Source organism: Triticum urartu, chromosome 4A, assembly GCF_056163025.1.
Source record: "Triticum urartu cultivar PI428250 chromosome 4A, HENAU_Tu73, whole genome shotgun sequence".
Taxonomy (NCBI): domain Eukaryota; kingdom Viridiplantae; phylum Streptophyta; class Magnoliopsida; order Poales; family Poaceae; genus Triticum; species Triticum urartu.
The window spans coordinates 407,395,740-407,407,526 of record NC_141876.1 but is presented as its reverse complement, the minus strand read 5'-3'; the positions used below and the strand labels follow the sequence as shown (position 1 = coordinate 407,407,526).

General features: G+C 40.2%; 1 protein-coding gene across 21 annotated transcripts; it reads right to left on the bottom strand.

Annotated features, from left to right (window-relative positions):
* Positions 1 to 1,538: 1,538 nt before the first annotated feature.
* LOC125551838 (uncharacterized) lies at positions 1,539 to 10,868 on the bottom strand. 21 transcript variants are annotated; one of them, XR_015601274.1, is made up of 12 exons: positions 10,215 to 10,866; positions 9,454 to 9,632; positions 8,552 to 8,761; positions 7,253 to 7,865; positions 6,213 to 6,352; positions 5,978 to 6,127; positions 5,687 to 5,730; positions 5,335 to 5,469; positions 4,585 to 4,650; positions 2,970 to 3,261; positions 2,377 to 2,425; positions 1,539 to 1,834 (listed from the first exon to the last, which is right to left on the bottom strand). XR_015601274.1 is itself a non-coding variant. In XM_087518490.1 (9 exons), exons 5-8 carry the CDS (start codon positions 6,091 to 6,093, stop codon positions 4,610 to 4,612), a joined length of 336 nt encoding a protein of 111 aa, XP_087374616.1. In that variant the 5' UTR covers positions 6,094 to 6,127; positions 6,213 to 6,352; positions 7,253 to 8,761; positions 9,454 to 9,632; positions 10,215 to 10,865; the 3' UTR covers positions 1,539 to 1,834; positions 4,585 to 4,609. The 21 variants fall into 21 exon arrangements, 1 of the variants encoding a protein (XP_087374616.1); XR_015601282.1 differs by having other exon boundaries at positions 6,213 to 6,406; positions 7,253 to 7,325; XR_007303237.2 differs by having other exon boundaries at positions 6,213 to 6,388; positions 7,253 to 7,325.
* Between the last annotated feature and the right edge of the window lie 919 nt (positions 10,869 to 11,787).

The window sequence follows — 11,787 nt, the reverse complement described above, 5'->3', positions numbered from 1 at the left end:
ATAATATCAAGGATACTAAGGTTTCCAGAGTTTCCGCGACCAATTAAGCAACGACTAGCAAATAGTGCAAAGTAACGTAAGGCATGAAAATGTATGCTAGTGATTCGTGCATCGGAAACCTTCCTAGTTTCCCCTACAGTGATAGTATTAATAAATCCCTCCACGTCATCATGATGTGGTTCTTCTGTCTTGCCCCCAAAAGGGACTAAACAAATCCGACAAAAATCATAAAGTGACATCTCCTTATGCTCATCATATAAATGAAACTCCACCGTAGGTGACGAGTTCCTGGAATGGAAAAGAAAGTTTTGCACAAAGGTATTTGTGAGTAAGAGATACTGATCGCATTGGTCGTGGAGGAAAGCGGTGAGGCCTGCATTATGAGCCAACTCATGAAAAACTTCATAAATCCCGGCCGCTCTCAAGAAATCCTCAGAAGGCCATTCACACGCCCAAACCTCCGCGGTGCACGGCAAATTATACTTAGGCTTCGGTGCCTTTTCCTTCGAGCTTTGGCTCGATGAGCCCCTCAATAATCTCCTCATCATTTTCTGAAAAATTCTAAAAAAATTTAGTAACTTCAAAATAAAATTAAACCAAACTCAATAATATTGATAGCAACTACTCCTACAAGTGCCTAGGGCCTATATCATGCATCAAAACTACTTTTGACCATATAAATTTGACATGCAAGCTCAAGAACAGGGTCACCTAAGAAACACAAATTTGCAATGAATAAAGCACTAGAACAAAAACTGATTGGACCAATGGGGGAGTCACATACCAAAAAACAATCTCCCCAAGCAGTTTTGTGAGAGGTGCTTTGAGCAAGGAGATCGAAAATGGCAGCAAAACGAGCTTGGACTCGGGTTTGAGCTGGTTTTTCGTGTTTGGGGAAGGAAGATGAAGTGTGTGGCTGAAAGAATAAGTGAAGGAGGGCCACCGTGGGCCCACGATGCAGGGGGGCGCGCCCTAGGGGGTGGGCGCGCCCTCCACCCTCGTGGCAAGGTGGTTGGCCCCCTGGTGTGTTCTTTGTTCCATAAATCCTCCAATATTCTATAAAAAATCATATTTAATTTTCAAGGCAATTGAAGAACTTTTATTTTCAAAGTATTTTTATATTGCACGGATAATCAGATAATAGACAGAAAATTATTTATTTTATTTTATTTCAACTGAATAACAGAAAGTATAGAAAGGGTACAGAGGGTTGTGTTTCTAGTTTCATCCATCTCATGCTCATCAAAAGGAATTCACTAACAAGGTTAATCAAGTCTTGTTAACAAACCAATTCCGATTAACATAAAATCAGAGAAATTTAGAACTACAGCTTGCCGCACCCGGCAGGGTGCTGCCGGGTACAAGTCATATCGAACCCGGTAATACATTCATCAAAGCATTACAAATATATATATATAAATAGCATGATATTGCGGCCTGCCACACCCCACCCGGTCCCGTTTTAGCTAATCCGGTAATATACAATAGATATCTTGGAATTTTTAACGATCCAACATATGGTATATATTTATTGAGTCTAACAATCCAACACCTAGTAGTATTACTCAAAAAGCATAAGATAATATTTACTTACAACAGTAATGGTCCAATTCAAAACATCAAATCTCGTTACAGACCATCGGTGCATTTGTTAACAATTGTAGCATGAAATACCTAAAGATCAAGGTTCCGTACTATATACCAAAAGCAGGCCATACAAGTTATTTATTTACACTGCTTTAATACAGCATTGTACTAAACTATGTAGTTGGCTATGAGTAGCTTGCTCCAAACACCTTGTCATCTGATTTGCTTGATATTGCGATGGACGCATCTATTGAAAGACATCTTGTGTTAGCCAAATTATGCATATAGTGTGTGTATGTATAGCAAGAAAACAATTTCATGCACTGGCCCCCTATGAAAGGTTTTGGGCAGTGGGTGATAGGTGGTCATCCTAATCCTTAAAAATGAAGACACATGTACAAACTTCCTTAAAGTTTGGTGACTATTTCAGAGGGCATGGTTATGTCCATCCTAACTCGTGAGATCTTATGTGTTTTCAAATCACATTAGTTATTACTGGTCCTTTTCGTAACATAGTCAGATAAAAGTAAAAAGCACAAGATTATATGATAAATTCAAATACTTCTGACCAAATCCACGACCAGTTCAATGTTTGGCTTATAGAATGATTGGATACTACACCACTGATAGTTTTAATAACTAATATATGAGAAATTCAAATACTTTTGATTGAGTCCACAGTGAGTTCAATGTCTGGCTGACGGAATGATGGGATACTACACTACTTAAAATTCGCACTCAGTAAGACTTGAAGGAATATGATATGTTGTCACCAATTTACTTACTTACCCTCCTTCCCTGATGATGTGAAGTGTAGCAAAGTTTGGTGAGATTAGGCCTGAACAGATATAAGAAAAGAGCATGAGGAAGAACAAATAACATATACATCTTTTATCGACTTGTCATAGATAATGTAGGATAAACGAACTAAATGTGCTTTGAAAAATAATGTGAATTTCCACCACCTAAACAATTGAGAGATTAGTCATAATCCAAAAGCATTGTTCTCTATAGAACACTAATTAGACCATGTGAAATCAGAGCAAGAGTTTGACACGAACAATAGGCAACAAACTGGAGCTAACAATGCAATGTGGTCTAAAGAAGACAAATAGACAATGGATTGGCCAAGCTATTGACATCCCATGCAACATTTATCTGATTGTTCTTATTCTGTATGGGTAGTTGTAGACTGGAGCTAACAAAATTTAGGAATAACAGGCAGTGCATATATGTGAGTGATGGTCAAGCATAGCAGTTGAAGCATAAAGAGAGCATATTGGAGAGGAAAACACAATTTACGAACCCAGACTGAGCTGCGGGTGTTCATCCTACTCTACTGAAACAAATAAAAAAAGGGTAGGGTGTAGGATCTGCTATACCAAGGGCATGCAGAGGTAGCAGAAGTGGAGATCCTCTCAGCACGTGGTTCATGCCAGATCTCCTCACCCACCAATGGAAGGTGCTCGTCCAGAATAGATGGGGTGCCCAAGAATCAAGCGAGGAAGAAGACCACCGGGAGGATGGTAGTGAGCTCGCCCACCAAACCCTGGGTCAGGGCCTGGGGCAGCCCGGCGTGACGGAACCCACTAAAACATATAGGCCACCGTAGCGGCTTGAGAGGAGGGGCGACGGGGGATGGACCTCAGGCCACAATAGCAATAGAAACATAATCTGAAGCAAGATTGATCAGGTTGCTTTTTTTTTAACTGATTAAGAACTGCTACAATTTATGCTGCCAATGCATGGTTACATTGTAGTCAACAGGGACTGGTAATGAAATAAAGAAATGACTAAATTGTAGAGGAAGCTCATAACTAAAAGGAAACTGCAAGAAAAGTAACTACCTGAAGAAATAGGAACCACAACAACTATCTATATCAATTGCTCCCTCTGAATCTCTATCAATCATCTACTTCCTTTGGATGAATAGACGTAAATAACAACAAAATTCACCCTAGAAGAATAGAGTACAAAACAAATATAGTCAACAATCTAAAGGTACCACCGACAGTAAACATCATAGCAAATAAACACCATATAGAAGCATGACCCTTTATTAGAAAGTGTCGTGCGTGACCTATGACTGAAACTACAATCAGGATAAAGCACAAACACAAACGATGTAATAAACTGGGTGTTCCTGGGTGTTCACCATATTGTTTCCTATAAAGCAATAGTGTAGGTTGATTTTCTAATATATAACTTTCATACCATTGATTAGAGGCAATAATACAAAGTGATTTTCTAAATCGTTCATACCATTGATTAGAAGCAATAGTACAAACTGATTTTCTAAATCTTTCATACCATTGATTAGAATCAATAGTACAAACTGATTTTCTAAATCTATAGCTTTTATCACATCTTCACCAATTTCTTGGTACCATTTTTTCTATAGCACCCAGTCATGTTGATCCTCTATCTGTATATGCTTATCCATATCAGAAAGTCTAAATTCAACTAATTCAGTTAGGCTCTAATTGTCCAAATTTTAGCAGTCAATGCTATTAACTTTTCTTATATTGTATCCTGTGCTCTTAAAAGATGGCATCCAATCGGAGATGAGGATTGTGCGTGTGAGGGGGGGGGGGGGGGGGGGGGGGGACAAATCTTCTATATCTAAATAGGGGCACCCCACTAGCTGATTTTCCTGGCTTCTCGTGAAGCCACGTCACCCGAATTGTTTTAGCCATTGATGCAGTATCCCTCGACAGCCCGCAACCGTCTGATTAGGATCCATGTGCCAACTAAGTTAAGTTCTTCTTTATCTGTTTACCTAGACTGCACAAAAAATGGGCACATCCACCCAGCACCTACAAACTTATTTTCTCATGGATACCGAGTAACATGTTTGTTTGACTGACTAACGACGTGGATAACCGACACTTTTCAAAATGGACTTTGTACTTTAATTCAAACAACATATAGTCAACCACGCAACATCCTCTATTCTTCTTGCACATAGATAGGAAGAAGAAGAGAACAAAACTGTACCTGTCAATGCCACTTGCCACAACCACTATGTGCGACCCCACGCAGCGATCCAATGGAGATTAGCAACTGCGAAACAATATATAGATAGTAAAGAAACAACATACTGTTAATCAGTTAACATGAACCTAAGAAAAATGATAAAGAAGAGGAGAAAGAGGAAACAGAGAAATCAAAATCCTAGGAACAAATAACCATATGAGCAATAATGTTCCTATCAATCGAACCAGAATAAACATGAGTTAACCTTAGGAAAGGATATGAATAATTCAGACACACCATTGCAACATGTGAAAAATTATTCAGTACAACAGAATGGCGTAATCGAAGAGGGGCAGATAACACATAAAACAATGCATGTTTTATAGGCTAATTTATTTATCACAGGAGTGTAGCGGAAGTGGATGATTGCTAACAATAGCATGTCACTACAGATATATTTTCAAGCCAAATGAATATGTTCTACAAAAAAGCCAATTCAAGGCCCGACATTGATAAAGCTGCAGCGAATAAAGGGTTAAAAGATATAGCTTTCCATAAAGAGTATGATCATTGGGAAACCACACAAATATCAGTAAATTAGGCATTTTTAAATTTCCTCATGTGATACCCAATAAATTGCATACGTTCTTGTCTAAAGGTACCCACACATATTGCAAGCAAGCCACCAACCAGCAATAACGTAGATTTGTGAATCCAAGTTGCCCAGATCAAAAAAAGTAGAGCAGGACCGATTAATGGTTCCTGGTATACCTTGCATGCCGGTGACACCATAGACCGTAAGGCTCGTGCATTTGTCGCTATGTGGTTGAGAAAAGCTCCCTACGCACGCTTGAATCCATTGCATGTCGAGAGTAAGCACGACACCATGTAGAGCGATTGATGAAACTGCAATCAAGTGGACAAATTTAATAGAAAATTCACGAGTATGTGCTCATGCATATCTATCATGTATCAAAGTATTTCTTCTTTTCTTATCATAATCAAACAAAAGCATAAGAAGACACGAGCTATTATATTCAGAATTTTATTCAAGACATGAGTAATCAAAATACTACTGAGCGCACAGTCAATATTAGGAAGTAAGCAAGTGTTGGTTACTTACTCTCATGGTAACTAAGAGTAGAGCAAAGCCTAATGGAATTTTGCCTGCACATCAACATGACAAAAACACAGAAAATGTCATATATACAAATAGAAGCATAATAAGTGGTTTTAGAAAATATATCAAGGTGCAAAGATAAATAGAACTACTTTCAATATATATAGTAGATGCCAATGCAAGGGACACACAGTTTGAACCTAATTAATTAGGTGGCAACACAGTGAGGCCAATCATTATATCAAATTGTGAGCCAAAGAAAGAAGGGAAGTAAGTTGTGATGGTTAAAGATACCTGAACTTCTTTCCTCTGTATCCACATGCAGTGCAGCAGCAACCATCTCCATGTGGCAGAGATTTTTTGCCACGTCTATTGCAGGAAACAAACCTCCATGACTCCCCGGGGACCATATTTTATGACGACAGTGCATCTGAAACCTTCAAGCTTCACAAGGGGAGGGAACAATCATTACATAGACCAACTGGGTGCATGCATAAGAACCAGCAAAGCATAGGAGATATGAACTAACCAAAACGGGTACGCTCTCAATGCACAGGGCTCAGCCAGTGTCTTAAGATCAATCTGGTTTGCAGGGATGTGCACCTTTGCTGGTTTGTTAGTAGCTTCAAGAAGTGCAAGTGGCTCGCCAGCTCAAATCGATCCATGAATCTTACAGAATCAAGACAGATTGGTAACTCTAATGACCTAACTTCCAAAAAATTGCTAACATGCATAAGTGGGATAGCGTATCAAAATAGGATCATACATGTGTTATACCTAACATATGCAAATATATTAGACTTGCATAGCTGGGAACTGGAAGATGTCATTAAGCTAAAACGGTAGCGAAGCCACCAAATCAGAAATACAATCAGTTCTAAAAGTTATGATTTTCTGTACTTTGTTCTATAGTCCTGTTATATATGATGATCTACTGATGGTCAAATGCAACAATGCTAGAAATTACTTTGCATCTGACTGAAATTTATTTAACCTCCCTAAAGCATGAACCAGGCCTGCTCTTAGGTACCAGCTTTGTTAGTCGAGCAAGTGCATGTATACTCTTTTTATGATTTCCTTCTGATGTCGGAAATATGGAGTTTTTACCACCTCACTCCCAAACAGCAGATACACAGTGGCAGGCAACATCATCTTGTGTTGTATTACTACCTTACTCTCACAGAAAGCACATACATCATGCTCATAAAAATATAAAGAGCCGGCGAAGCTTACATCGGCAATGGCACCAGGAATAACCACAGAAAGCTCATCTAAACTTTAAATTTCCCAAGCGTTTTCCTTTCTCTCATGAAGTTAAGCTTCAGTATTACTCTCACAGGAAGCACAAATCATCACAACAAATTAAACCAAGCTATGTGATGAGCACAACTACTTCAAAGTATAGGATATTTTCAAAGAAATTCTAATATGCCTTGGTTGTAATGATTAAGGAACAACCCCAAAACCACCAACACACACCAAACAAAGGACAAAAAATGGATATTAGATGAAGAATAATAGATATCAACACATAACAAGTAACGAAAAATAAAGCAGGGCGTAGTTTACCTTATGAACCAATCAACAACAGCAAGGTCCAACAGTTTCCAACAGTGAACAGGATTCCAAGACCACTTACAAACTGAAAGAAACAAACCAACAGAAAGTAAAAAGATAAAAAAACATTAACCAGGAACTAAAAATTTGAGCACAACCATCTCAGAGAGTTGTTACTGGGGTCGTAGCATGAGTGAAAGCGCATTAGTATTATTACTTATACTCATACAACATTATTGTTTTAACTGAACTAAGCATCCGACAGTGTGTGAACAAACACCATTTTGACAAACCAAATGACAAAAAAAACATTTTGGATCTACTGTTAACTCGATTCGGTTTCGAAGGTAATGCTGGTTCAAGTGAGCAGTGCAACCTGCAATACTCTGGGCATGAAAAGGACACACAAAATTGGCCAGTCACAATCATGTGTATGTGTGGCCCTTAAAAAACTGCAGTTTCAAATAGCAAAAGAGATTCGGTTTCAAACTGCAGTTTCAAATAGCAAATAAAAAATCATGTGTATGTGTGACCCTGAACGCCGTCCAACCGGCGAGGAACCGCGTCGGAGTTGCGCCTTGCACCGTCCCGCCGACGAGCACGAACGCATCAAACAACCAAGCGACTTGCACGGAATACATGTCAAACAATATAAATAATCAGATATGCTATCACAACAGGCGAATAGACATCTAGTATAACAGAACAATGTAATCGAAGCAGGGCTAGGCAATACAAAAAGCAATGCATATTTGATAGACCAGTTCATCTATCACTGGAACTGTAGAGTATCTAGATGACTGCTAATAATAGTACGTCACTGCAGATATATTTGTAGGTCAAATGGAATCTGTTTTGTTAAAAACCCAATTAATGGCCTGACTTTGATAAAGCCACAAGATGCTACAGGATTAAAGGAGACGACGCGAAGGCGAGCACAGATGGCGGAGGCGGCGAGGTAATCTATTCAGGAACTAAAATAAATAAATTCCTTACCTACTGCATTTTGCAAACCATTCTCGTGATCGCCTTGGACAGAGGTTAATCAACATGGTGTATTGAAACCCAGTTATAATTTAAAAGATTCATATTGTGGACTGCCGAATGACTTATACACAGGTCAACCGACGTGGTTTACTGAACCTCAGTGATAACCTAAAAGATTCATATTGTGGACTATCAAACATAAGGAAGCTACAGATCCACACTCACCTAGGATGAACCGGGGCATGCCTATACATGCTCCATTCAAATGCTTAACGCTACACAGATCAAGATGGAAAGGAACAAATCAGGCAGAAATCAACTCACCCACATCACCAATATAAGAAACAAACCAAAGATATTTTCCCCCGATAGCACGAACCCGCAGCCACAGCACAAAAACCCTCCTAGAAATTGAATTTGGCATCGACCTGGACTGCGAGCTATGAGGAGGGCTGCTCGGAGATCATGTCTCCTCAGCGACACATGCCATCTTAGGGTGTCTAAACATCTCTCTCCAGGCCATAGCTGACACCACTACAAACAAAAGGGAAAGGTTTCAATGAGTACAAGTAAAGGAAAAAAAGGCCAAGAACAATTAAATAAGTGAATAGTTGCCATACTTTGAGGATACTCTAATCAGATAAAATGAAGCTAAATATGTAAATAAAAGTTTCAGACCTATCCTCTGTGCAATTATTAGAGTTGTTATTTTTAGTAAGCACAGTATCATTGGTCTCAAATTTGAATATCTGCTTCTGGCCTTTTGCAGCTGAATCGACCACAAAACAACAATCCAAAAATTTACCATTACCTCACATATATGTATAGTGGCAGTTACAACTTTCAATGGTCAATGACAAATAGATAACATATCATTTGATGTTGCAATCAAAGGATAGTAAATTTTTATTTCCACAATCCCAAGATACATATGCATTAAATATTAGAACACGCTAAATTTTATAGTTACTCACTCCCTTGCAAAACTGGAAATAATCGCATACTGGTTCATGGAAGGACCACATCAATTATAATATCATGCTGCTAATAAATCCTTATTCGCCTTGCACTTCTCTTTGTTCCAGTTATCTCAGGACCAAAACAACATCCTCTAAGTAGAAACCCTATCTATACAATCAAATTAAGTATACTTAATAATGCACCAATTGTCGACCAAGGAAGTAACTAATGCACCAATTGAACATAGTAATGCACCAGCTTACTACCTTGTTGTCGACATTATCCGTGTCAGTGAGCCCATTGGATACTCTTTATTCTAGATCAAGATGTGCATTGATCTTTGCAGAAGTCTTGTGCTGGACATAAATAAAGTCCACCTAGTTTAGCAAGCTTCAAGCATTAAATGTGATGAACAGAAACAACAAGAGAGAACTTCTCCAACAACCTGAATACATCACATAGCAGAACAAAAAAATGATTAGCTACTTAAGGCAACAATTAGGGTAAACCAAGATAATGATTCAGTAGAAAAACACCAGGTCATACATTAGAAGACCAGATATATACTACTTTAGTAATATGGTAACCTATGCATCATACAAACACACACCCTGTTGATAAGAATTGCAAAAATGAGGGAGACCTTGTAGATTGATTCTCCTATGTTAAATTATCATTTATAACCCTATGGGTTACTAAGAAACATACAACCTATTGTTTATTTACATGTTAATTTGCACAGCCTGGAACTGTAGATTAAAATACCCTGCTATTTATATCCTTTTTGAGTTTAAATATCCTGCTAGTAAAAAGAGAACCTTGATCTAATTAATTAACCTAGAACAGAAAGTTAAAATACCCTACAATTGCTGTGAAAAAAGAACTTAGATCTAATCGAATAATTTCACCTTCCTATAGATAGGTATGGACCGTGGAGAACCTAGGCAACAGTTAACTATCCGCATGTACACTGCAACCTAAAAATGGCATCCCAAAGGGCATTAGCCTAAAAAGCAACTACACTCACGATTTAGCACGAGGTGATGCACCTCTATTAGCTGTTGACCTCGTCAAGTAAGCCATGAACCGTAGTGGAGATGGGCGCTGGAGCTGGAGGCAGCAGAGTTGTACAATCACCATTGTGACATTGTGAAGGCGACGACGACGGCTGTGTTGGCCATCAGATGTGCCGCACGCGCGAGCTCGATGGGGAGCAGCGGCGCAAGCGCCCACCACCGTCTGGTGCCCCTCCATGACTCGAGCACTCTGCGGGGTCGGAGCAGGAGGGCTTGGGAGCCGCCGACGTGCCCGGGGACGAGCTCGTGGACGGGGAGGGCGGGCGCCCACTCGCCGTCGCGCAGCACGGCAGCGTGGTCGGAGGAGAGGAGGCGCGGGACGGGTGGGGGGAGGAATCTCGCCCATGGCCTGCTGCTGCGCCGCCTTGCCCTGCTGCTGCTCCTCCCCGCTGCCGCCACCGTCGGGCTCCTCGTCCTCCCTCCGCTGCTGCTCATCGTCGTTGGGGGGGCTTTGTTGCGGCGGAGCTGGCCGCCGACGGCGCGGTTTGAGGAGGTGGGCGGCGGCGGCGGCGATGTGGGTGGGAGGACAGGAGGCGCGCGGGAGGAGAGGCGGCTGCGGGAGGGAGGGAGAGAGGAGGAGGCGGCTAGGTCTCCGCCACAGGAGCGCCCCCTTTTTATACCCCCACAACGCGAAATAACCAAAATGCCCTGGTGGGGCCATGGATATTGCATTCTGTTGCCATTGAAATTTTATCCGATGGCCGAGGTTGATCCGGTAAATATCCAACGACCTACAACGATTTGGATCGAGATCCGACGGCCTGTATCGCAAGGAGATTTCGATCTGACGGTCCACAATCCAAACGCACGGGGAGGCTCCATTTTGCTTCATACTCTAACAAGGGGGTACCATATTTCTTCTTGACAGTAGGAAGAGAAAATTCAAAACCTCCAAATATATTCGATGGAATTTTTCCGATAGAATTGATACTATGAACTTGAGGTTGTTTCCTCGGGAAGTGTACCGTATACTCATTACCATTAACATGAAAAGTGACATTGCCTTTGTTGCAATCAATAACAGCCCCTGCAGTATTAAGAAAAGGTCTTACAAGAATAATAGACATATTATCGTCCTCGGGAATATCAAGAATAACAAAGTCCGTTAAAATAGTAACGTTTGCAACTACAACAGGCACATCCTCACAAATACCGACAGGTATAGCAGTTGATTTATCAGCCATTTGCAAAGATATTTCAGTAGGTGTCAACTTATTCAAATCAAGTCTACGATATAAAGAGAGAGGCATAACACTAACACCGGCTCCAAGATCACATAAAGCAGTTTTAACATAGTTTCTTTTAATGGAGTATGGTATAGTAGGTACTCCTGGATCTCCAAGTTTCTTTGGTATTCCACCCTTAAAAGTATAATTAGCAAGCATGGTGGAAATTTCAGCTTCCGGTATCTTTCTTTTATTTGTAACAATATCTTTCATGTACTTAGCATAAGGATTCATTTTAAGCATATCAGTCAATCGCATACGCAAAAAGATAGGTCTAATCATTTCAGCAAAGCGCTCA